Source organism: Xenopus tropicalis, chromosome 6, assembly GCF_000004195.4.
Source record: "Xenopus tropicalis strain Nigerian chromosome 6, UCB_Xtro_10.0, whole genome shotgun sequence".
In the NCBI taxonomy this organism is placed as follows: Eukaryota; Metazoa; Chordata; class Amphibia; order Anura; family Pipidae; genus Xenopus; species Xenopus tropicalis.
In genome coordinates this window covers 2,214,340-2,241,056 of record NC_030682.2, presented here as the reverse complement: position 1 = coordinate 2,241,056, position 26,717 = coordinate 2,214,340, and the positions used below count along the sequence as shown (strand labels likewise).

At 53.0% G+C, this 26,717-nt stretch overlaps 1 protein-coding gene across 1 annotated transcript; it reads right to left on the bottom strand.

Moving 5' to 3' along the window:
- Nucleotides 1–997: 997 nt before the first annotated feature.
- LOC100486763 (butyrophilin subfamily 3 member A2) lies at nt 998–19,156 on the bottom strand. Its single transcript, XM_031903863.1, has 13 exons — nt 18,984–19,156; nt 14,432–14,513; nt 12,714–13,037; nt 11,281–11,556; nt 10,910–11,035; nt 9,315–9,335; nt 9,163–9,183; nt 8,520–8,540; nt 7,362–7,382; nt 6,661–6,681; nt 4,259–4,279; nt 3,957–3,989; nt 998–3,493 (listed from the first exon to the last, which is right to left on the bottom strand). Exons 2-13 carry the CDS (start codon nt 14,496–14,498, stop codon nt 3,042–3,044), a joined length of 1,404 nt encoding a protein of 467 aa, XP_031759723.1. The 5' UTR covers nt 14,499–14,513; nt 18,984–19,156; the 3' UTR covers nt 998–3,041.
- Nucleotides 19,157–26,717: the final 7,561 nt, after the last annotated feature.

Sequence of the window (26,717 nt, the reverse complement as noted above, 5' to 3'; positions counted from 1 at the left end):
CCCTGTGGGATCAATTGGAACCCCAACTGTGAGACAGGCCTGATCCCCAACATCAGTGCCCAACCTAATGCTCTTATGGTTAAATGGAACCAATTCCCAGAAACAATGTTCCAAGTAGACGTACACTGGATCTACTTACACGGGCTGCTCTGGAACCCAGGAGTTGGCACCACTTCTACGGTCCAGGGTTCCATTGTGTGAATTCATCAGAACAGAATGGGGTGGCCCATTGGCGCTCTGTGCAAAATTGCACAACTTCAAGCAGGAGCTTCAGATGTAAGTGCCTTCAGGCTAGTGGCACAAAGGGCAAAGGAACTTGAGACTGGGCATTTCCAGCCGATACCTGCCCCGTCTGCCTGCACCCCGATGGGGACAATGCTTCCCTATGTGGGCAATGTAGCAGGTTGGTGCCAGTGTAGGGCTAGGCCGACAATCAGCCCCGTGTGGCATCAGCCTTAATGAGTGACACTGATTCACACAACAACCGCAGCAAAGTTAAGTATTTTTGTTGTCTGGACATTGACACTTGGAGATATCTGGTACCTGCTGAAAATATTTGGGTCATTTTACTGCAAAAAGCATTGTGTAAAGTGCACGGTCAGATGAAATTGCCAAGTTTTTTACCCACAATGCAGTATTCAATTCCATCATTTTAGTATCATTGTGTCCATACGGGGCCAAGATGCGCCTGATGGGTTCTGCCGATGGTGACATTTCCAGCAATTGGGGTAACAATGACAAGTGCCCCCAATCCTTAGGCACAACCTCAACACATCCATCGACTACGGGACCCTTTGAAGGCTCCGGGGTTCCCTCCATCAATGGCCGCACTTGAGCGAAATTCATATCAGGAGGTGGGAGGAAGGCAAAGGCCCCGACTGCAACCATAGGGAGCGGCTGCTTTGGCTGCAAATACCCTTAATTGATGGGATTTTTTCAAGCAACTTGGGGGTCGTAAATGACCCCCTCTATATTCTAGATGGAGGCAGTAAAAAAATCAGAAATAAAAAAACCTTTATTGAATAATAACAAAACACAAGCAGAATCAGAGAATCCCATCCAACTGCCCCACAGAGCAAATAAACCCCACATACCGAGCAGACCACGTACTGTATATACCCACCCACTGGGCTATGGGCACAGTAACACCACGGCACGGATATGATGATGCCCTGGCACTAGGCACAATCCAGGGGCCACTAGTGTCACTGTGTTACCTTACTGCCTGCCCTGCTGCTTCCCTATTGGCCAGTATTATGACCCATGTCTCTTTGTGCTCCCTCTACTGGCCGCCTGTCATATTAATGTGGCACTCAGTGAGTCCTGAAATATCAGATATGTAATATAACAATGGCAGATTCAGTGTAAGGAAGCGTTTAATTGCCCCCCACTTGCTTGGCACTTTCTATTTATTAACTATACCCCCGAATGTGTTTAATTTAACAATTAAAGGAGAAGGAATGGTTAGAACTCAGTAAGCTTTATCAGAAAGGTCTCTGTAAATACACCAATAAACACTCACAGTATTGCTGCTCTGAGTCCTCTGTCAAAATAACCACTGCATTTCTTTCCTTCTATTCTGTACACATCGGCTTCTGTATCAGACTTCCTCTCTCAACGCCTTCCCCCTTCCCCCTCTTCCCCTCTCCTCCCTGCTGTAATCTGAGCCCAGAGTTACGATCCGGCCAGAGACTCGAAGCAGGAGGAAAGGGAAGTGACATCAGACCAAGCTAAAATGGCAGCTGCTATCTTAAACAAACAGAGGGAGCTCCTAGGGCTGTTACTCAATACCAAAATGCCTTTCCTTCTCCTTTAAGAAACAAATAGCACTAGTTACATTAAAGGGGTAGTTAACTGAATTGCCCTATCACTGAATTAACCATTTGTATGCTGCAGACGGCGATATTGTGAGACAATTTGCAACTGGGCTTTATTTTTTATGGTTTTGATTGATTTAGCGTTTTCTTCAGCAGCTCTGCACTTTGGAATTTTAGCAGCTATCTCGTTGCTAGGGTCCAATTTAACCTAGCAACGAGGTCGTGGTGTAAATGAAAGGCTGGAAATTAAAACAAGAGGCCTGAAAAGACAGGGGGAAAAAAGTAACAATAGCAATAAAACTGGAGCCTCACAGAGCGATAGGCGTTTGGCTGCCGGGGTCAGTGACCCCGGATTGATCGGAAGAGGCAGAAGAGGAAGGGAAATCATTCAGATAGGATAGAAAAATAATAAATGTTCAAGGGGAACTAGACCTTTAAGGTTTAAGGAACAGTTTTCAACCCAAGTTAGAGGGGTAAAACCCAAAGCCTTACTAAGTGCATTTAGTTCATGTCTAGCTAATAGCGAAATAAGATTCACAAACTTACAGGCAGCAGCCATTGTGTGTGACATCATCACCAGTCTGGGAAAAGACTGCAATGTGATTGGCCAGAGTCCCCATCTACTGATAAACTACAATACCATAAGGTAAAAATGATTATTTTGAGTATTTGTTCAACCTTAAACTTACTGCCACTTCACTGGGGTTGTAACCCCACCCCTACCCCAAACCCGCCCCCCAACCCCGCCCCTCTATCTGGTGTCACAGAAAAAAGAAAATGTCCCTTTGGGCTAAATGCCCCGGGCTCTAACCCACATTAGCCACAGGCTTCCCTTTTGTGAATGCAGAACATTCTTTCTCAATGGGAGTTGAAGCTGCCATATTGTTTGCCTTGGTTGCCCACAATCCCAACTCACTGCCCTAGTGGTTAAACAGAGATTCAAGGAGCCTCAGCGAGGCAAGCAATTAGGGATGCACCGAACCCCCGAACCCACCCTGTGGATTTAGCCGAAACCAAATCCATCAAAAAAAGGCTGGAATGGGTCTGATTCGGTGCATCCCCACAAGCAATACAAAATGGCAGCCCCCGTTCCCTCACTGTGGATGGGAATGTACTTTCTTTTTAAACCAATTATAGAACATGTCCAAATGCCAGTCCAATCAGAATGAAGTCATATTTCTGTTGCCAGACAAGAGCCTGTTGCTCATTGGTTGCTAGGGGTTACTACTCTGACAGGCTAATTGGGTTGCTACTCAGAACCTCAAAGAAGGGATAAACGGTACCTTTGAACTCTTTCTTCTCAGTGATCCATTTGATCATATCTGCCCTAAATACCGTCACACTGTCCCCCTCATAGTCCAGCAGCACGTAGAGCCGGTAAGTCTGATCGCTCTCTAGGCCCAGATGGATCTTGTGGCCCAAGTCGTACAGCTGCAAGGCAACCACTCCCTGCTGGGGGCCCTGTGCCACCCCAATGCTACAATATCTGTCCTGGATTTCCACCTCCCAGCAGTGTTTGCCCGATGTGAATCCAACTGTCCCAATCACACAAGAGTCAAACCCGTCTTTCGAGTTCTCAGGTTTGGGGTCCAGTGGGGTCGGCCTTTTAACGCTCCTCCCATTCTCTTCTACCTGCAGCTCTGCGGGGGCCGTCCCTCTGTCCAGCATCACCGACACTGTGAGGGGAGGAAGTCGCTATCAGCCTTTATCATAAACCTGCTGCCCCCCCTGATACATTCCCTTTATTGGGAGAAGTGATGTCAAGGCTGCCCCCTAGTGGACATCTGGGGTAAAAGTTCATTTTCCATTCTTGTAACTCGATAGCCAGGGACTGTTCTGCCAATGACATCCTCTCTTTAATAAGCATTGTGTGTGGCAGTTTAGGGCCAAGTACCACCCCCATTGGGAATATATTGCAGGGTCCACTTGTAGGACATCCCATTGGCTGCCGAGCAACGATAGACATCATGAAGTTCCTACTCATCCCTTACTGACAGTGATCTGTTCCCATGAACAGCCCCCCATTGTTACCCCAAAACTATTCAGCATTAGGGCAGCACAAAACAGAATTTACATGGAAACAACCAAAAACAGGTTTTTATACCAGAAAATGTGAATATTGAAACATGTCTACTTTACCTTTATTTGCACACAGACAGTTCTTCATAATATCTGGAAAGAGAGGAGCATGGGAAATATTCACACAAGTCCAGAAAATTCCCTTATTAATAATGTTATCAGATTATAGACAGGTAGATAGTTATAGAGGGGCAGAAAGGCAAGGACGGGGGCAGGTTCATGGAAAGACCCCAGGGCAGTGCTAGACGGACAGACAGGGCTATTGGGCCTCAGGCAAAGTCTTGGATTCTGATGCGAGTGAGTAGGGAAAGGGAATGGAGGGGCAGCTCAGCAATTAGGGCACCAGAAAGGGTTGAACTTACTGATTCTGTTACGGTCCTCACCTAATGAGATACAACAGTAACATACATTAGTTTTATTATAAAGGCCACATTGTTCTACATCTTCCTCTAACCGTGTAATTGCCTGACTTAATTTCCCATTTGTCCCTGCACTGACTGCCATATCTGTAGTTTCAGTCTCCTCTCTATGGTACCTGATTCTGTCCCTGCACTGGTTGCCCTACCTGTAGCTTCAGTCTCCTCTCTATGGTACCTGATTCTGTCCCTGCACTGACTGCCCTATCTGTAGCTTCAGTCTCCTCTCTATGGTACCTGATTCTGTCCCTGCACTGGCTGCCCTATCTGTAGTTTCAGTCTCCTCTCTATGGTACCTGATTCTGTCCCTGCACTGGCTGCTCTATCTGTAGTATCAGTCTCCTCTCTATGGTACCTGATACTGTCCCTGCACTGACTGCCCTATCTGTAGTTTCAGTCTCCTCTCTATGGTACCTGATACTGTCCCTGCACTGACTGCCTTATCTGTAGCTTCAGACTCCTCTCTATGGTACCTGATTCTGTCCCTGCACTGGCTGCCCTATCTGTAGCTTCAGTCTCCTCTCTATGGTACCTGATTCTGTCCCTGCACTGGCTGCCCTATCTGTAGCTTCAGTCTCCTCTCTATGGTACCTGATTCTGTCCCTGCGCTGGCTGCCCTATCTGTAGCTTCAGTCTCCTCTCTATGGTACCTGATTCTGTCCCTGCGCTGGCTGCCCTATCTGTAGCTTCAGTCTCCTCTCTATGGTACTGGATTATGTCCCTGCACTGGCTGCCCTATCTGTAGCTTCAGTCTCCTCTCTATGGTACCTGATTCTGTCCCTGCACTGGCTGCCCTATCTGTAGCTTCAGTCTCCTCTCTATGGTACCTGATTCTGTCCCTGCACTGGCTGCCCTATCTGTAGCTTCAGTCTCCTCTCTATGGTACCTGATTCTGTCCCTGCACTGGTTGCCCTATCTGTAGCTTCAGTCTCCTCTCTATGGTACTGGATTATGTCCCTGGGCTGGCTGCCCTATCTGTAGCTTCAGTCTCCTCTCTATGGTACCTGATTCTGTCCCTGCACTGGCTGCCCTATCTGTAGCTTCAGTCTCCTCTCTATGGTGCTGGATTACGTCCCTGGGCTGGCTGCCCTATCTGTAGCTTCAGTCTCCTCTCTATGTTACCAGATTCTGTCCCTGCACTGGCTGCCCTATCTGTATCTTCAGTCTCCTCTCTATGGTACTGGATTTTGTCCCTGCACTGGCTGTCCTATCTGTAGCTTCAGTCTCCTCTCTATGGTACTGGATTGTATCCCTGCACTGGCTGCCCTATCTGTAGCTTTAGTCTCCTCTCTATGGTACCTGATTCTGTCCCTGGGCTGGCTGCCCTATCTGTAGCTTCAGTCTCCTCTCTATGGTACCCGATTCTGTCCCTGCACTGGCTGCCCTATCTGTAGCTTCAGTCTCCTCTCTATGGTACCCGATTCTGTCCCTGCACTGGCTGCCCTATCTGTAGCTTCAGTCTCCTCTCCATGGTACCTGATTCTGTCCCTGCACTGGCTGCCCTATCTGTGGCTTCAGTCTCCTCTCCAGGGTACCTGATTCTGTCCCTGCACTGACTGCCCTATCTGTGGCTTCAGTCTCCTCTCCATGGTACCTGATTCTGTCCTTGCACTGGCTGCCCTATCTGTAGCTTCAGTCTCCTCTTTATGGTACCTGATTCTGTCCCTGCACTGGCTGCCCTATCTGTAGCTTCAGTCTCCTCTCTATGGTACTGGATTGTGTCCCTGGGCTGGCTGCCCTATCTGTAGCTTCAGTCTCCTCTCTATGGTACTGGATTATGTCCCTGCACTGGCTGTCCTATCTGTAGCTTCAGTCTCCTCTCTATGGTACTGGATTGTGTCCCTGGGCTGGCTGCCCTATCTGTAGCTTCAGTCTCCTCTCTATGGTACTGGATTATGTCCCTGCACTGGCTGTCCTATCTGTAGCTTCAGTCTCCTCTCTATGGTACTGGATTGTGTCCCTGGGCTGGCTGCCCTATCTGTAGCTTCAGTCTCCTCTCTATGGTACCTGATTCTGTTCCTGCACTGCCTGCCCTATCTGTAGCTTCAGTCTCCTCTCTATGATAGGAGATTATGGGTGTGTGCTGGCTGCTGTATAACTAGCTTTGCTCTCCTCTCTATGGTTTTGCCACTTACTTTAACCAGTTAATGCCATAGTTCCTTCACCCTACTAACTAATTTTAGACTAATTTCTCATATCTGGCCTCCATGATATTCATTTTGATGTTACTATTCCCAACCTAAACTAGAGAAGCAGTACTCATACACTCAATTAATCTGTTCCCCACAATTAGTTTCCAATATATATGGAATAAGCGTAGGACTATGATTAATATACTGTGTACTTACCGACTTGGCCCAAACGTGTATCTAAGAGAGACAGAGAGAGAGAGAGACAGAGGAAGAGCATAAATATGAGTTATCGGTGGATGAACTATAACCCCCAAAATCTCCCATGTCAGCACAAAACCACCACCTTTTATTTTACCATATTTACCATATATTATTTTATATATTATACCACAGATACACATACATATAACGCATTGTTGTGGGGCAAATGTAAGCACTCTGTGCTCTGAGGGCAGTTTCCATTTACCTGGGACAGATTATTGTTAATAAAACAGCTGAAAAGCAAGTGGAGTCACTACTACGGGTAGTACCTAGAGGGCCAGGGGGTTGCTGGGAGTTAAGACATACAGGGACACAGTGTGGGGGGGGTTGGGGGTACAAGTACCTGGATACAGAGGGGAAGAAAGTTAGGGGATCAGTTAGGTTCTTGGGGGAGGGACATTGTACATCCGGCCACATGGGCCCAACAAGCCAATGGCAGATCAGGGAGGTACATACTGGGGGTCCTGCAGTGACTTTTTGCCCAGTTTGCTCCGCGGCACATACAGACTTCTTTGCACGACATTATGGCTGCTCTCTGGCTTTTATTCATTTTATTTATATATACGGGGACACATTTACCCAGTGCTGTAATGCATAACATATATATAGAATATACAGAGGAAAGGCCCGGCTCATAACCAGCCCCCGGTACTTACCCACTTTACACCAGGCGCCGTCTGACAAGGGAATAAAATAATGTTGTAAGTGACACGGAATAAGCAGGGGGATAACATTTCCCACAAACCCCCCTCACTCAGGGATAACATTATACACCGAGTGCAACAGATTCCTCCCAGAATACGGAGAGCAAAGAGAGAGGGAAGGGCAGGGACTGATCGGAAGAACTGACTGATGCGGAACCATTGGATCTCATTCCCACACACAATTCAGCCAAATGGGCTCAGGGAAGACTTTGTGATTTTGCTTCGGGTTCTATGGTTTCTTATACAGACACATAAGGCACAAAGTCTCTGGGCTGCCCCCTGCTGAGTACAAGCAGAATATCTAAACCCCCAAGGTAAGATTTAGCCGGGCACACTAGGGCACCCCCTGTCTATGCCCAGTTTCATTTTCCCGTCAGATTGGGGGCAGCATTGGTGGCTCTGACCCTGACGACTCCTGTTCCCGTCATGTAATTCAATCATTTGCCCCTAGGGCCAAACCATCAATTAGCTCAGAGTATCGCTTGGCATGTACGGCCAGCTTTATTCTTCCCACAGGATCAGCAGGGATTGGGTGGGTGAGTGGTTCATACAAGGTAACGGGGCCCTGCTGGAGGGCTGGCTTTTCCAGTCCCGGGGTAAGTCTGGGTTTTTATTGGTGCTAAGTTAGTCATGTGATCAGAAGCAGAGGCACCCTCTGAGCCTCTCCAAGGGCTCTTGGCTTTTGGATAAAGATGGTAGCATAGACATTAGTCACACAGTCAAGGAGTTGGGGTAACTCTGTAACCCCCCATTCTCTGTGGGACATATTTATAAACCCTGGGCAAGTTTGCACATGGGCAGTAACCCATAGCAACCAATTGGTCACTGGCTTTTTTTCAGGCAACTGCAGGTTGAACAAGGGAAAGTAAATATTTAATTGGTTGTTATGAGTTACTGCCCAGTGTTCATAAATGAGCCCCCATGTATTCAGACACAGCGGGGTTAGGGGGGTCTCACATTAGGCCTGAGACTGTATTTACATATAAGTACATTCATACAGACACATAAAGGGAAACTCATCCTACGGCACGGGACACAGGGAATGGACAGACGTGGGTCACATGACCGGCTGCCCAATAAGCAAAGGGACAAATAACGTCAGACACTTACCCACTCGGTCCCAAAACTTTGCTGCAAATCCAGAGAGAGACAAAACGTCACTTACAGGTCATTGTGTTTATCTGCAGTCACTATAAACTCGTACAGAGATTTAATCATTTATTATTGTTAAGCCCCCAATGGTCACTGTGGGGCCCCACTAAAGCCAATGACACAGGTACCAGGCCGGGCAGATATAAAGGTTGGAATTAAGGTGCTTTAGTGGGACGACAGCTGCACCCAAGTAGCACATAGGGGTCTTGCACCCCCCAACATGCAGCTCAGCTCCTTCATAATGAATCAATGGTGCAAAACAGAGCATTATGGGAGCTGGATACTTTAGACACAAGAAGGAGTTGGCTGGGAAGACGTCCCCCCCCCATAACGGTCCCACTGGGAGGAGTGGGATTCAGGGGAGCCCCACAGTGGGACTGCTATTGGGAAACACGGGGGGGGAACTAAATGAGAAATTAATTTAAATTGTATAAAAAATTAAAGCAATTTACACAAGGTTTGTGTTTGTAGTTTATCAGAAGCCCATTTTGTGTGCCGGGGTATTTCCAGCACAGACGCCCAATAACTCAGAGCTGTGAGGGGCAGGAAGGTGGGGCAGCAGGTCAGGGTCAGTATTGTAGGGGGGTAGGTTGATACTTACAAACTTGGGATTTCAGGGATCCTGGAAAAAAAAAAGAAAATGTGAGTTATTGGGGGGGATATTGCCCCCAGGTGAGTGTAGGTCTGTATTCTGTCCAGCCAATGGGATCCCCCACACATATCACATGATTATAATCCAATTGGGTGACTTACCGATTTCAGACTGAAGTTTTTCTAAAGAAAAAAAAACACAAAGAGGTTATTGGCCACAGCCTGCACTTCCCATGCAATCTGGTAGTCACAAGGCAATAATGAGTTACATACGGTTATATCAATATTATTGGCATTTTACCCGGGCTACTGAGTTGCACCTACAACTAAATGTGAGTCTATAAAGACAGAGGAGACCACGGCATGAAGTGAGCGACCGTATGAGATACAACAATCCACCCTACTGTATGAGAAATAGAAAGAGCCATGAGAGATGCCATTGCGCTCCTAATGAGTTGCTTCCTGATCCCGAAAGATGAAGCCAATAACATTGATTGGGTAGGTTGGGTTTGGTAGGGTTGGGTTTGGTAGGGAAGGGTATGGTTGGGTTTGGTAGGGTTGGGTTGGGTTTGTAGGGTTGGGTTGGGTTTGGTAGGGTAGGGTTTGATAGGGTAGGGTTTGTAGGGTTTGGTTGGGTAGGGTTTGTAAGGTTTGGGTTTGGTAGGGTTGGGTTTGGTAGGGTTGGGTTTGGTAGGGCTGGGTTTGGTAGGGTCGGGTTGGGTTTGGTAGGGTTGAGAAGGGTTTGGTAGGGCTGGGTTTGGTAGTGTTGGGTTTGGTAGGTTTGGGTTGGGTTTGGTAGGGTTGAGAAGGGTTTGGTAGGGCTGGGTTTTGTAGGGTTGAGAAGGGTTTGGTAGGGCTGGGTTTGGTAGGGTTGAGAAGGGTTTGGTAGGGTTGAGTTGGGTTTGGTAGGGTTGAGAAGGGTTTGGTAGGGTTGGGTTTGGTAGGGTTGAGAAGGGTTTGGTAGGGCTGGGTTTGGTAGGGTTGAGAAGGGTTTGGTAGGGCTGGGTTTGGTAGGGTTGAGAAGGGTTTGGTAGGGCTGGGTTTGGTAGGGTTGAGAAGGGTTTGGTAGGGTTGAGAAGGGTTTGGTAGGGCTGGGTTTGGTAGGGTTGAGAAGGGTTTGGTAGGGTTGAGTTGGGTTTGGTAGGGTTGAGAAGGGTTTGGTAGGGCTGGGTTTGGTAGGGTTGAGAAGGGTTTGGTAGGGTTGAGTTGGGTTTGGTAGGGTTGAGAAGGGTTTGGTAGGGCTGGGTTTGGTAGGGTTGAGAAGGGTTTGGTAGGGTTGAGAAGGGTTTGGTAGGGTTGAGTTGGGTTTGGTAGGGTTGAGAAGGGTTTGGTAGGGTTGGGTATAGATTTGATGGGCCCTATTTTCTATCCCTCTCTGTAGCCTGAACACATCAAGACAGAGGACTCAGCATCACTGGCCTCACAGCAAAGAGTTTTGGAAACAGAAATAAAAAAACGGCTTGGCTTCAGGGCTACTGCTAGAGAATCTCTTGGCGCTCACAGATGGGTTGTGACACCATGAAATCCCCATTTGGTTCTAAGTTCTGGTTGTACCAACCTGTCTGCACTGTATGTGCCCAGAATATAAACTGAGAGGGGGAGGCAGTTTACTTTACTCCAGTGAGAGGTTAATGTAGGAGAGCAGCATATTGGCCGCCCTGCCCCACACCATCATTTCCCACTTCGGTAATGAGCAGGTTATTAATCAATGGTTAGTTGTGATTGGCCAGAGCGGACTTGTTACCCCGGATACTTACTTATTCTCTGGAAGCGGATAGTTATCATGGGGGTCACGATTATGACAATCACCATCACCACCAGACTGGCCGCCATCATGATAAAGCGGGAGATGCCACTGCGATCGACTCTCCAGTAAAAGGAACCTGGAAACACAAACAGTAACTTCTAATGTACAGAAATGGTTCATCCCAGGAGGTTCCCTGATCCAGTTGTGCCAGTAAGTGACCCATTACTAACACGCTGCCTCACCATAACACAAAGGAATAACAACAAGTCACACGTTGGCACGGCGATTGGCTCTGGGCCCAAAGGTTCTTGTTCCATTCTCATTGGGCGGTGTCTCTGTAAGGTAAGTGGCCCCATTGGACTGACTGGGATCTCGACTCACCTGCAAACTGGACAGAAGATTGTTTGCCGGCGCCGAGCAGGTCGTTGCGCACGTGGCAGGACACCGCGGAGTCGCTCGCTACGCGCAGAGCCGTTTTCACGTGGAACAGACCGGTCTCTTCGTTATTATTTATCTCCACTGAGGACTTCATGTTGTTACCGGACTCATCCTGCCACGTGGCCGCCGGCGCCGGATACCAACCGCTGGACTCACACCTCAGGGTTATTTCCCCTTGCTGGTAATCTTCAATGGAAATGAGGGGGTTCAGGCCCATGGCTGGAAGAGAAGGGGAATTTACCATTTGTGTTTGTTCTGCTCTTTCACTTTCTGCTACATTTGCCCCTTTCCCTCAGGCTCGTCTTCCATATTCAGCACCTCCCATATTTTTGTTTTGCCCCCTGGATCTTTTTGCTCTCTGGGTACTTTCCTTTGCCACTGCATTAGCCCTGCTCTCCCCATTACCCATTCATTTTCTCTATTTGCCCCTCTCTCCCCCCTGGACAGCACGCTAGGACAAATAGTTCAATACTATTGGGGCCCACGCAAGGTAAACATGGCGGGAGAGGTATTTGCACTTTCGCTATTGTGGGTAACTACTGGGGTTGGTAGGTAACAGGAGCCCTTAGTGCTACTGGGGTTGGTGGGTAACAGGAGAGCCCCTCAGTGCTACTGGGGTTGGTGGGTAACAAGGGAGCCCCTCATTGGTACTGGGGTTGGTGGGTAACAGGAGAGCCCTCAGTGCTACTGGGGTTGGTCGGTAACAGGGGAGCCCTCGGTGCTACTGGGGTTGGTGGGTAACAGGGGAGCCCTCGGTGCTACTGGGGTTGGTGGGTAACAGGGGAGCCCTCGGTGCTACTGGGGTTGGTGGGTAACAGGGGAGCCCTCAGTGATACTGGGGTTGGTGGGTAACAGGGGAGCCCCTCATTGGTACTGGGGTTGGTGGGTAATTGGAGACACCTCAGTGCTACTGGGGTTGGTGGGTAATTGGAGACACCTCAGTGCTACTGGGGTTGGTGGGTAATTGGAGACACCTCAGTGCTACTGGGGTTGGTGGGTAACAGGGGAGCCCCTCATTGGTACTGGGGTTGGTGGGTAACAGGGGAGCCCTCATTCGTACTGGGGTTGGTGGGTAACAGGGGAGCCCCTCATTGGTACTGGGGTTGGCAGAGGGCAGGAAGGTCCAGGAATCGGTAGTCAGTTTGGCCAATGTTGCGCTGCCTGCTCTCTGGCCCATTGAAGCAATTTGGCTATGGGTCCTGGGCAAATTCTTGTTTCTCAGCTACCCCCCCCCCCCCGTCTCTTGCCTCTCCCCTTGGTCTCACTAATCACACAGAGCGATGGAGGTGCCCTATTAGCCTTTTGTATATGGGGGCGCCATTCCCTCTCAGGAAAATGGGCCACTATTTATGGTGCTGGTCCCGTTGGCCACTCACCTGCGACCTTCAGCTCCACGTGCACCTCCCCCTGGCGGTTGTCGAACTCATAGAAGCAGCTGTAGCGCCCCTCGTCGGCCAGGGTGACGTTGCTGATGATTAGGGTCCCGACCCCCTGGGTGATGTCTTGTTTAAGGAACTCGGTCCGGCCCCGGAATTCCTCCATCTGTTCCCTGTAATTGTCCTCCCCGTTCTTATACTGGTGCACGTAGGGGCGGAACGAGCGCGTGAACCACCGGATCTCCACATTCTTGGCATCAACTACTGGTGTGAACTGGCAGAGCAGCCTGGCGCTGGAGCCGAGTACCGCCGACGAGACCGAGTCTGTGGGGTAAAGCATTGGGGGGGTATTGTGGGCACAAAGCAGGGGGGCATAATGGAAAGGGGGATTCCGGTTCCGAGGCTCGGCGCCAGCGATCACAGACCTGCCCCATGATCATCGTTATCAACCTGAGACACAAGGGGGCGACCAATGCCACTGGGGCAGCTCAGCATTCTGGGAGTGGGCACGAGGGCTGACTTTTATCCAGTGGGGGGATCCTGTTTCCCTTTCATAAAATAACAGCTGTGTAATGCCCCCCCCCCCCACAATGAACAGAAGAGAACTCTTGCCCCATTCAGGGAAAGGAAATTGGAAACTCCTAGTGACTGGCCCAAGGCCCTGCCCCCCCCACACCCAGTGCTGACTGGCCCAAGGCCCTGCCCCCCCCACACCCAGTGCTGACTGGCCCAAGGCCCTTCCCCCCCCCCCCAGTGCTGACTGGCCCAAGGCCCTATTCCCCCCCCACCCAGTGCTGACTGGCCCAAGGCCCTTCCCCCCCCCCCCAGTGCTGACTGGCCCAACGCCCTATCCCCCCCCCCAGTGCTGACTGGCCCAACGCCCTATTACCCCCCCCCACCCAGTGCTGACTGGCCCAACGCCCTATTACCCCCCCCCACACCCAGTGCTGACTGGCCCAAGGCCCTGCCCCCCCCCCAGTGCTGACTGGCCCAACGCCCTATTACCCCCCCCCCACCCAGTGCTGACTGGCCCAATGCCCTATTACCCCCCCCACCCAGTGCTGACTGGCCCAAAGCCCTATTACCCCCCCCCCACCCAGTGCTGACTGGCCCAACGCCCTATTCCCCCCCCCCACCCAGTGCTGACTGGCCCAACGCCCTATTACCCCCCCCCACACAGTGCTGACTGGCCCAACGCCCTATTCCCCCCCCCCACCCAGTGCTGACTGGCCCAACGCCCTATTCCCCCCCCCACCCAGTGCTGACTGGCCCAACGCCCTATTCCCCCCCCCCCACACAGTGCTGACTGGCCCAACGCCCTATTCCCCCCCCCCACCCAGTGCTGACTGGCCCAACGCCCTATTACCCCCCCCCCCCACCCAGTGCTGACTGGCCCAACGCCCTATTACCCCCCACCCAGTGCTGACTGGCCCAACGCCCTATTACCCCCCCCCACCCAGTGCTGACTGGCCCAACGCCCTATTACCCCCCCACCCAGTGCTGACTGGCCCAACGCCCTATTACCCCCCCACCCAGTGCTGATTGGCCCAACGCCCTATTACCCCCCCACCCAGTGCTGACTGGCCCAACGCCCTATTACCCCCCCACCCAGTGCTGATTGGCCCAATGCCCTATTACCCCCCCCCACACCCAGTGCTGACTGGCCCAAGGCCCTATCCCCCCACCCAGCAGTGACCATGTGAATCCCAAGTACTTACCTGCGAGTGAATAGTGGAACAGGGAGAGTGACAGGAGGAACAGGAGGGAAACACTGAGGGGCCACATCGTCCTCTCCCGACTCTGCAATGAGACAATAGAATGTAATTAGTGGGGGGGGGGGGGGGTGAGTAACACAAGTAGCGATGAGTTGTTTTTCTGAACTAACTTGGTGCAACTTTTATTATTTATATAAATAGAGTTTTATTTCCCTTCTCTCCCTCTGGGATCCCGGCGCTACGGGACCAGCCGTGTCTTGTTTGGGTGAGAGAGGGACCTACCTGCCCCAGGGGCGCAGCCGGGCACTTACCCATGGTACCCTGGGGCCTGGCACAGCAATACTGACCCCATAATGTTCCCTTACAGAGCCAAGTACTGTCCCATTATATTCATTCTGCTCAGCAGGGGGCGCAGTGAGGAGAGGGCACTATGCCAAGATACCCCCTTAGGGATCAGGAATCAGGGGGCAGGGAGTTAGGGGGGAGGGATAAGGGAGTTAGGGGGAAGGGATCAGGGAGTTAGGGGGGAGGGATCAGGGAGTTAGGGGGAAGGAATCAGGGAGTTAGGGGGAAGGGATCAGGGTGTTAGGGGGAGGGATCAGGGTGTAAGGGGGAGGGATCAGGGAGTTAGGGGGGAGGGATCAGGGAGTTAGGGGGAAGGGATCAGGGAGTTAGGGGGGAGGGATCAGGGTGTTAGGGGGAGGGATCAGGGAGTTAGGGGGGAGGGATCAGGGAGTTAGGGGGAAGGGATCAGGGAGTTAGGGGGAAGGGATCAGGGAGGTAGGGGGAAGGGATCAGGGTGTTAGGGGGAGGGATCAGGGAGTTAGGGGGGAGGGATCAGGGAGTTAGGGGGAAGGGATCAGGGAGTTAGGGGGAAGGGATCAGGGAGTTAGGGGGAGGGATCAGGGTGTAAGGGGGAGGGATCAGGGTGTAAGGGGGAAGGGATCAGGGTGTTAGGGGGGAGGGATCAGGGAGTTAGGGGGAAGGGATCAGGGAGTTAGGGGGAGGGATCAGGGAGTTAGGGGGGAGGGATCAGGGAGTTAGGGGGAAGGGATCAGGGAGTTAGGGGGAGGGATCAGGGAGTTAGGGGGGAGGGATCAGGGAGTTAGGGGGAAGGGATCAGGGAGTTAGGGGGAAGGGATCAGGGAGTTAGGGGGGAGGGATCAGGGAGTTAGGGGGAAGGGATCAGGGAGTTAGGGGGAGGGATCAGGGAGTTAGGGGGGAGGGATCAGGGAGTTAGGGGGAGGGATCAGGGAGTTAGGGGGAAGGGATCAGGGAGTTAGGGGGAAGGGATCAGGGAGTTAGGGGGAGGGATCAGGGAGTTAGGGGGAAGGGATCAGGGAGTTAGGGGGGAGGGATCAGGGAGTTAGGGGGAAGGGATCAGGGAGTTAGGGGGGAGGGATCAGGGTGTTAGGGGGGAGGGATCAGGGAGTTAGGGGGGAGGGATCAGGGAGTTAGGGGAAAGGAATAAGGGAGTTAGGGGGGAGGGATCAGGGAGATAGGGGGGAGGGATCAGGGAGTTAGGGGAAAGGAATCAGGGAGTTAGGGGGAGGGATCAGGGAGATAGGGGGGAGGGATCAGGGAGTTAGGGGGGGGATCAGGGAGTTAGGGGGGAGGGATCAGGGAGTTAGGGGAAAGGAATCAGGGAGTTAGGGGGGAGGGATCAGGGAGTTAGGGGGGAGGGATCAGGGAGTTAGGGGGAGGGATCAGGGAGTTAGGGGAAAGGAATCAGGGAGTTAGGGGGAGGGATCAGGGAGTTAGGGGGAGGATCAGGGAGTTAGGGGGGATCAGGGAGTTAGGGGGATCAGGGAGTTAGGGGGGAGGGATCAGGGAGTTAGGGGAAAGGAATCAGGGAGTTAGGGGAAAGGAATCAGGGAGTTAGGGGGGAGGGATCAGGGAGTTAGGGGGGGAGGGATCAGGGAGTTAGGCGGGAGGGATCAGGGAGTTAGGGGGGGGATCAGGGAGTTAGGGGGGAGGGATCAGGGAGTTAGGGGGGAGGGAATCAGGGAGTTAGGGGGGAGGGATCAGGGAGTTAGGGGGGGGATCAGGGAGTTAGGGGGGAGGGATCAGGGAGTTAGGGGAAAGGAATCAGGGAGTTAGGGGAGGGATCAGGGGAGTTAGGGGGGAGGGATCAGGGAGTTAGGGGGGGAGGGATCAGGGGAGTTAGGGGGGAAGGGATCAGGGAGTTAGGGGGGAGGGATCAGGGAGTTAGGGGGAAGGGATCAGGGAGTTAGGGGGAGGGATCAGGGAGTTAGGGGGAAGGGATCAGGGAGTTAGGGGGAAGGGATCAGGGAGTTAGGGGAAGGGAAGGGATCAGGAGTTAGGGGGGAGGGATCAGGGAGTTAGGGGGGAAAGGGATCAGGGAGTTAGGGGGAAGGGATCAGGGAGTTAGGGGGAAGGGATCAGGGAGTTAGGGGGGAGGGATCAGGGAGTTAGGGGGAAGGGATCAGGGAGTTAGGGGGGAGGGATCAGGGATTAGGGGGAAGGGATAAGGGAGTTAGGGGGAGGGATCAGGGAGTTAGGGGGAAGGGATCAGGGAGTTAGGGGGAGGGATCAGGGAGTTAGGGGGAAGGGATCAGGGAGTTAGGGGGAAGGGATCAGGGAGTTAGGGGGAAGGGATCAGGGAGTTAGGGGGGAGGGATCAGGGAGTTAGGGGGAAGGGATCAGGGAGATAGGGGGAAGGGATCAGGGAGTTAGGGGGAAGGGATCAGGGAGTTAGGGGAAGGGATCAGGGAGTTAGGGGGGAGGGATCAGGGATTAGGGGGAGGGAGGGGAGGGATCAGGGAGTTAGGGGGGAGGGATCAGGGAGTTTAGGGGGGAAGGGATCAGGGAGATAGGGGAAGGATCAGGGAGATAGGGGGAAGGGATCAGGGAGTTAGGGGAAGGGATCAGGGAGTTAGGGGGAAGGGATCAGGGAGATAGGGGGAAGGGATCAGGGAGTTAGGGGGGAGGGATCAGGGAGTTAGGGGGAAGGATCAGGGAGTTAGGGGGAAGGGATCAGGGGAGTTAGGGGGAAGGGATCAGGGAGTTAGGGGGGAGGGATCAGGGAGTTAGGGGGAAGGATCAGGGAGTTAGGGGGAAGGGATCAGGGAGTTAGGGGGGAGGGATCAGGGAGTTAGGGGGAAGGGATCAGGGAGTTAGGGGGAAGGGATCAGGGAGATAGGGGGAAGGGATCAGGGAGTTAGGGGGAAGGGATCAGGGAGTTAGGGGGGAGGATCAGGGAGTTAGGGGGAAGGGATCAGGGGGGAAGGGATCAGGGAGTTAGGGGGAAGGGAGTCAGGGAGTTAGGGGAAGGATCAGGGAGATAGGGGGAAGGGATCAGGGAGTTAGGGGGGAGGGATCAGGGGAGTTAGGGGGAAGGGATCAGGGAGTTAGGGGGAAGGGATCAGGGAGATAGGGGGAAGGGATCAGGGAGTTAGGGGGAAGGATCAGGGAGTTAGGGGGGAGGGATCAGGGAGTTAGGGGGAAGGGATCAGGGAGATAGGGGGAAGGGATCAGGGAGTTAGGGGGAAGGGATCAGGGAGTTAGGGGGAAGGGATCAGGGAGTTAGGGGGAAGGGATCAGGGAGTTAGGGGGAAGGGATCAGGGAGTTAGGGGGGAGGGATCAGGGGTTAGGGGGAAGGGATCAGGGAGTTAGGGGGGAGGGATCAGGGAGAAGGGATCAGGGAGTTAGGGGGAAGGGATCAGGGAGTTAGGGGGAAGGGATCAGGGGGTTAGGGGGAAGGGATCAGGGAGTTAGGGGGAGGGATCAGGGAGTTAGGGGGAGGGATCAGGGAGTAGGGGGGTAGGGGGGGGATCAGGGAGTTAGGGGAAGGGATCAGGGAGATAGGGGGATCAGGGAGTTAGGGGGAAGGGATCAGGGAGTTAGGGGGAGGGATCAGGGAGTTAGGGGGAGGGATCAGGGAGTTAGGGGGGAGGGATCAGGGAGTTAGGGGGGAGGGATCAGGGAGTTAGGGGGGAGGGATCAGGGAGTTAGGGGGGAGGGATCAGGGAGTTAGGGGGAGGGATCAGGGAGTTAGGGGGAGGGATCAGGGAGTTAGGGGGAGGGATCAGGGAGTTAGGGGGGAGGGATCAGGGAGTTAGGGGGAGGGATCAGGGAGTTAGGGGGAGGGATCAGGGAGTTAGGGGGGAGGGATCAGGGAGTTAGGGGGGAGGGATCAGGGAGTTAGGGGGGAAGGATCAGGGAGTTAGGGGGGAAGGATCAGGGAGTTAGGGGGGAGGGATCAGGGAGTTAGGGGGGAAGGATCAGGGAGTTAGGGGGGAGGGATCAGGGAGTTAGGGGGGAGGATCAGGGAGTTAGGGGGAAGGATCAGGGAGTTAGGGGGGAAGGATCAGGGAGTTAGGGGGGAGGGATCAGGGAGTTAGGGGGGAAGGATCAGGGAGTTAGGGGGAAGGGATCAGGGAGTTAGGGGGGAGGGATCAGGGAGTTAGGGGGGAGGGATCAGGGAGTTAGGGGGGAGGGATTAATGGGTTTGGGTAACACACAGGAATGAAGCGCAGGGGGTTCGGGGCCGGTAAGTAGAACCCTGGGGCAATAGGAGCGGTAGGTACGTACAGAAGCGCACAGGGAAGCTCAGGGTCCCGGTACCACAGGATCTGTCCGGCGGGTCCGTTGTTATTTGGAGAAATTTCCGGCCCGAAGGATCGAGACACAGAACCACCCGCCCGAGAGAAGCGAAAGTAAAAGCAACTGGAGTCTTCCTGGAACCATAGAGAGGCGGGGTGTGAGCATAGAGAGGCGGGGAGAGAGCATAGAGAGGCGGGGAGAGAGCATAGAGAGGCGGGGAGAGAGCATAGAGAGGCGGGGAGAGAGCATAGAGAGGCGGGGAGAGAGCATAGAGAGTACCGAGCGGTCAGAGGGAGTCACATGGGGCGGAGTTGGGCGCAGGACAGGGATTGGCTGAGCCGGTGTAGGGGCGGGGCGCGCTTTTGTCTCCTCCCACTGATCTGCGAATTTGTCCAATAATCATCGCGTGTTTCCCGGGGCAGCGGCTCAGTGTAAAGGTTTCAGCTGATTGGTCTGTAAGTTCTGCCTCTCTCTCCGGTACCGGAACTGCCCGGGGCCTGACTGACTCACAGTAACACTCTGTGCCCATTGGGCCTGACTGACCCACAGTAACACTCTGTGCCCATTGGGCCTGACTGACTCACAGTAACACTCTGTGCCCATTGGGCCTGACTGACTCACAGTAACACTCTGTGCCCATTGGGCCTGACTGACTCACAGTAACACTCTGTGCCCATTGGGCCTGACTGACCCACAGTAACACTCTGTGCCCATTGGGCCTGACTGACTCACAGTAACACTCTGTGCCCATTGGGCCTGACTGACTCACAGTAACACTCTGTGCCCATTGGGCCTGACTGACTCACAGTAACACTCTGTGCCCATTGGGCCTGACTGACTCACAGTAACACTCTGTGCCCATTGGGCCTGACTGACCCACAGTAACACTCTGTGCCCATTGGGCCTGACTGACTCACAGTAACACTCTGTGCCCATTGGGCCTGACTGACTCACAGTAACACTCTGTGCCCATTGGGCCTGACTGACTCACAGTAACACTCTGTGCCCATTGGGCCTGACTGACTCACAGTAACACTCTGTGCCCATTGGGCCTGACTGACTCACAGTAACACTCTGTGCCCATTGGGCCTGACTCACAGTAACACTCTGTGCCCATTGGGCCTGACTGACTGACAGTAACACTCTGTGCCCATTGGGCCTGACTGACTCACAGTAACACTCTGTGCCCATTGGGCCTGACTGACTCACAGTAACACTCTGTGCCCATTGGGCCTGACTGACTCACAGTAACACTCTGTGCCCATTGGGCCTGACTCACAGTAACACTCTGTGCCCATTGGGCCTGACTGACTCACAGTAACACTCTGTGCCCATTGGGCCTGACTCACAGTAACACTCTGTGCCCATTGGGCCTGACTGACTGACAGTAACACTCTGTGCCCATTGGGCCTGACTCACAGTAACACTCTGTGCCCATTGGGCCTGACTCACAGTAACACTCTGTGCCCATTGGGCCTGACTGACTGACAGTAACACTCTGTGCCCATTGGGCCTGACTGACTCACAGTAACACTCTGTGCCCATTGGGCCTGACTGACTCACAGTAACACTCTGTGCCCATTGGGCCTGACTGACTCACAGTAACACTCTGTGCCCATTGGCCCTGACTGACTCACAGTAACACTCTGTGCCCATTGGGCCTGACTGACTCACAGTAACACTCTGTGCCCGTTGGGCCTGACTGACTCACAGTAACACTCTGTGCCCATTGGGCCTGACTCACAGTAACACTCTGTGCCCATTGGGCCTGACTCACAGTAACACTCTGTGCCCATTGGGCCTGACTGACTCACAGTAACACTCTGTGCCCATTGGGCCTGACTGACTCACAGTAACACTCTGTGCCCATTGGGCCTGACTGACTCACAGTAACACTCTGTGCCCATTGGGCCTGACTGACTCACAGTAACACTCTGTGCCCATTGGGCCTGACTGACTCACAGTAACACTCTGTGCCCATTGGGCCTGACTCACAGTAACACTCTGTGCCCATTGGGCCTGACTGACTCACAGTAACACTCTGTGCCCATTGGGCCTGACTGACTCACAGTAACACTCTGTGCCCATTGGGCCTGACTCACAGTAACACTCTGTGCCCATTGGGCCTGACTGACTCACAGTAACACTCTGTGCCCATTGGGCCTGACTGACTCACAGTAACACTCTGTGCCCATTGGGCCTGACTGACTCACAGTAACACTCTGTGCCCATTGGGCCTGACTGACTCACAGTAACACTCTGTGCCCATTGGGCCTGACTGACTCACAGTAAAACTCTGTGCCCATTGGGCCTGACTGACTCACAGTAACACTCTGTGCCCATTGGGCCTGACTGACTCACAGTAACACTCTGTGCCCATTGGGCCTGACTGACTCACAGTAACACTCTGTGCCCATTGGGCCTGACTCACAGTAACACTCTGTGCCCATTGGGCCTGACTGACTCACAGTAACACTCTGTGCCCATTGGGCCTGACTGACTCACAGTAACACTCTGTGCCCATTGGGCCTGACTCACAGTAACACTCTGTGCCCATTGGGCCTGACTGACTCACAGTAACACTCTGTGCCCATTGGGCCTGACTGACTCACAGTAACACTCTGTGCCCATTGGGCCTGACTCACAGTAACACTCTGTGCCCATTGGGCCTGACTGACTGACAGTAACACTCTGTGCCCATTGGGCCTGACTCACAGTAACACTCTGTGCCCATTGGGCCTGACTCACAGTAACACTCTGTGCCCATTGGGCCTGACTGACTGACAGTAACACTCTGTGCCCATTGGGCCTGACTGACTCACAGTAACACTCTGTGCCCATTGGGCCTGACTGACTCACAGTAACACTCTGTGCCCATTGGGCCTGACTGACTCACAGTAACACTCTGTGCCCATTGGCCCTGACTGACTCACAGTAACACTCTGTGCCCATTGGGCCTGACTGACTCACAGTAACACTCTGTGCCCGTTGGGCCTGACTGACTCACAGTAACACTCTGTGCCCATTGGGCCTGACTGACTCACAGTAACACTCTGTGCCCATTGGGCCTGACTCACAGTAACACTCTGTGCCCATTGGGGCCTGACTCACAGTAACACTCTGTGCCCATTGGGCCTGACTGACTCACAGTAACACTCTGTGCCCATTGGGCCTGACTGACTCACAGTAACACTCTGTGCCCATTGGGCCTGACTGACTCACAGTAACACTCTGTGCCCATTGGGCCTGACTGACTCACAGTAACACTCTGTGCCCATTGGGCCTGACTGACTCACAGTAACACTCTGTGCCCATTGGGCCTGACTCACAGTAACACTCTGTGCCCATTGGGCCTGACTGACTCACAGTAACACTCTGTGCCCATTGGGCCTGACTGACTCACAGTAACACTCTGTGCCCATTGGGCCTGACTCACAGTAACACTCTGTGCCCATTGGGCCTGACTGACTCACAGTAACACTCTGTGCCCATTGGGCCTGACTGACTCACAGTAACACTCTGTGCCCATTGGGCCTGACTGACTCACAGTAACACTCTGTGCCCATTGGGCCTGACTGACTCACAGTAACACTCTGTGCCCATTGGGCCTGACTGACTCACAGTAAAACTCTGTGCCCATTGGGCCTGACTGACTCACAGTAACACTCTGTGCCCATTGGGCCTGACTGACTCACAGTAACACTCTGTGCCCATTGGGCCTGACTGACTCACAGTAACACTCTGTGCCCATTGGGCCTGACTCACAGTAACACTCTGTGCCCATTGGGCCTGACTGACTCACAGTAACACTCTGTGCCCATTGGGCCTGACTGACTCACAGTAACACTCTGTGCCCATTGGGCCTGACTCACAGTAACACTCTGTGCCCATTGGGCCTGACTGACTCACAGTAACACTCTGTGCCCATTGGGCCTGACTGACTCACAGTAACACTCTGTGCCCATTGGGCCTGACTCACAGTAACACTCTGTGCCCATTGGGCCTGACTGACTCACAGTAACACTCTGTGCCCATTGGGCCTGACTCACAGTAACACTCTGTGCCCATTGGGCCTGACTGACTCACAGTAACACTCTGTGCCCATTGGGCCTGACTGACTCACAGTAACACTCTGTGCCCATTGGGCCTGACTGACTCACAGTAACACTCTGTGCCCATTGGGCCTGACTGACTCACAGTAACACTCTGTGCCCATTGGGCCTGACTGACTCACAGTAACACTCTGTGCCCATTGGGCCTGACTGACTCACAGTAACACTCTGTGCCCATTGGGCCTGACTGACTCGCAGTAACACTCTGTGCCCATTGGGCCTGACTGACTCACAGTAACACTCTGTGCCCATTGGGCCTGACTGACTCACAGTAACACTCTGTGCCCATTGGGCCTGACTGACTCACAGTAACACTCTGTGCCCATTGGGCCTGACTCACAGTAACACTCTGTGCCCATTGGGCCTGACTGACTCACAGTAACACTCTGTGCCCATTGGGCCTGACTGACTCACAGTAACACTCTGTGCCCATTGGGCCTGACTGACTCACAGTAACACTCTGTGCCCATTGGGCCTGACTGACTCACAGTAACACTCTGTGCCCATTGGGCCTGACTGACTCACAGTAACACTCTGTGCCCATTGGGCCTGACTCACAGTAACACTCTGTGCCCATTGGGCCTGACTGACTCGCAGTAACACTCTGTGCCCATTGGGCCTGACTGACTCACAGTAACACTCTGTGCCCATTGGGCCTGACTGACTCACAGTAACACTCTGTGCCCATTGGGCCTGACTCGCAGTAACACTCTGTGCCCATTGGGCCTGACTGACTCACAGTAACACTCTGTGCCCATTGGGCCTGACTGACTCACAGTAACACTCTGTGCCCATTGGGCCTGACTCACAGTAACACTCTGTGCCCATTGGGCCTGACTGACTCACAGTAACACTCTGTGCCCATTGGGCCTGACTGACAGTAACACTCTGTGCCCATTGGGCCTGACTGACTCACAGTAACACTCTGTGCCCATTGGGCCTGACTGACTCACAGTAACACTCTGTGCCCATTGGGCCTGACTGACTCACAGTAACACTCTGTGCCCATTGGGCCTGACTGACTCACAGTAACACTCTGTGCCCATTGGGCCTGACTGACTGACAGTAACACTCTGTGCCCATTGGGCCTGACTGACTCACAGTAACACTCTGTGCCCATTGGGCCTGACTGACTCACAGTAACACTCTGTGCCCATTGGGCCTGACTGACTCACAGTAACACTCTGTGCCCATTGGGCCTGACTGACTCACAGTAACACTCTGTGCCCATTGGGCCCTGACTGACTCACAGTAACACTCTGTGCCCATTGGGCCTGACTGACTCACAGTAACACTCTGTGCCCATTGGGCCTGACTGACTCACAGTAACACTCTGTGCCCATTGGGCCTGACTGACTCACAGTAACACTCTGTGCCCATTGGGCCTGACTGACTCACAGTAACACTCTGTGCCCATTGGGCCTGACTGACTCACAGTAACACTCTGTGCCCATTGGGCCTGACTGACTCACAGTAACACTCTGTGCCCATTGGGCCTGACTGACTCACAGTAACACTCTGTGCCCATTGGTCCTGACTGACCCACAGTAACACTCTGTGCCCATTGGGCCTGACTGACTCACAGTAACACTCTGTGCCCATTGGGCCTGACTGACCCACAGTAACACTCTGTGCCCATTGGGCCTGACTGACTCACAGTAACACTCTGTGCCCATTGGGCCTGACTGACTCACAGTAACACTCTGTGCCCATTGGGCCTGACTGACCCACAGTAACACTCTGTGCCCATTGGGCCTGACTGACTCACAGTAACACTCTGTGCCCATTGGGCCTGACTCACAGTAACACTCTGTGCCCATTGGGCCTGACTGACTCACAGTAACACTCTGTGCCCATTGGGCCTGACTGACTCACAGTAACACTCTGTGCCCATTGGGCCTGACTGACTCACAGTAACACTCTGTGCCCATTGGGCCTGACTGACTCACAGTAACACTCTGTGCCCATTGGGCCTGACTGACTCACAGTAACACTCTGTGCCCATTGGGCCTGACTGACTCACAGTAACACTCTGTGCCCATTGGGCCCTGACTGACTCACAGTAACACTCTGTGCCCATTGGGCCTGACTGACTCACAGTAACACTCTGTGCCCATTGGGCCTGACTGACTCACAGTAACACTCTGTGCCCATTGGGCCTGACTGACTCACAGTAACACTCTGTGCCCATTGGGCCTGACTGACTCACAGTAACACTCTGTGCCCATTGGGCCTGACTGACTCACAGTAACACTCTGTGCCCATTGGGCCTGACTGACTCACAGTAACACTCTGTGCCCATTGGGCCTGACTGACTCACAGTAACACTCTGTGCCCATTGGGCCTGACTGACTCACAGTAACACTCTGTGCCCATTGGGCCTGACTGACCCACAGTAACACTCTGTGCCCATTGGGCCTGACTGACTCACAGTAACACTCTGTGCCCATTGGGCCTGACTGACCCACAGTAACACTCTGTGCCCATTGGGCCTGACTGACTCACAGTAACACTCTGTGCCCATTGGGCCTGACTGACTCACAGTAACACTCTGTGCCCATTGGGCCTGACTGACCCACAGTAACACTCTGTGCCCATTGGGCCTGACTCACAGTAACACTCTGTGCCCATTGGGCCTGACTGACTCACAGTAACACTCTGTGCCCATTGGGCCTGACTGACCCGCAGTAACACTCTGTGCCCATTGGGCCTGACTGACCCGCAGTAACACTCTGTGCCCATTGGGCCTGACTGACCCGCAGTAACACTCTGTGCCCATTGGGCCTGACTGACCCGCAGTAACACTCTGCGCAATGTAAATGTCAGAATTACATGTTATTGAGGGGCAGTCATTTGGGGGGAGGGTTGTACTGAGTGGGGTTGCCCTGCTGCCTGGGGGTATTTATGTTGATAAGTGTACGTAAGGTAGCCATGTTTGCTGGAGGCTAATCCCAAACAAAGGGGGCGGGGCAGATGGCATTGGGGCAGGGCAGTGATGTTGGACATGGGCATGATCACATCAGAAGTGGCACAATGATGTCAGTGGGATCATGATGTTATTGCTTCGTTAAATACAATTGGTTGGATTCCTGCCCAGTTTTCTTAGCATTTTAAACCGAAGGGACAGCTTTGAACTGGGCAGCACTCTGATAAACTGGGATGTCCGGCCCAAAACCACACGGGTGGAGCCGTATCTCTGTCTCTGTTCTGCCTGATGGGTAAGTCCAACCCTTTCACTAACAGTGTTGGTTCTGTACAGAAACCAGTTATCCAGAAAGCTTTGCAATACAGCAATTCCAATTGATTGTGTTTCTGTAATAACTAAGCCCTGTTGAGGTGAGTATCTTCATATTTGTTTTTCATTTATTGGCCGGATTATTGTTGGGGCTTCACAAGGCTGAAAACCTGAACAGACAGTTGAGACCCGAACAGGCTTTAGAAAAGCCCAACTGTTCGGGTCAAAACCCTAAACCCCATGTTGGATCTGCTGCCCAGGGTGCCTTTACTAACTTGCTATTAAGAAGCTTTAAGCCAGAAGTCAATTGACTAATTATTTAAGTAAAGTAAAATAAAACAAAATAATAACAAAATAGCAGAGTTTCAAGTGCAG

What these genes read in the sequence shown, in the direction of transcription:
- LOC100486763 (XM_031903863.1), bottom strand. Translation starts at nt 14,498, where the DNA reads ATGTGGCCCCTCAGTGTTTCCCTCCTGTTCCTCCTGTCACTCTCCCTG. An exon ending in TATCCGCTTCCAGAGAATAA is followed by an intron (nt 9,336 to 10,909) that starts GTAAGTATCCGG and finishes TTTTTTCTTTAG; the next exon opens with AAAAACTTCAGTCTGAAATC. An exon ending in ATCCCTGAAATCCCAAGTTT is followed by an intron (nt 8,541 to 9,162) that starts GTAAGTATCAAC and finishes CTGGATTTGCAG; the next exon opens with CAAAGTTTTGGGACCGAGTG.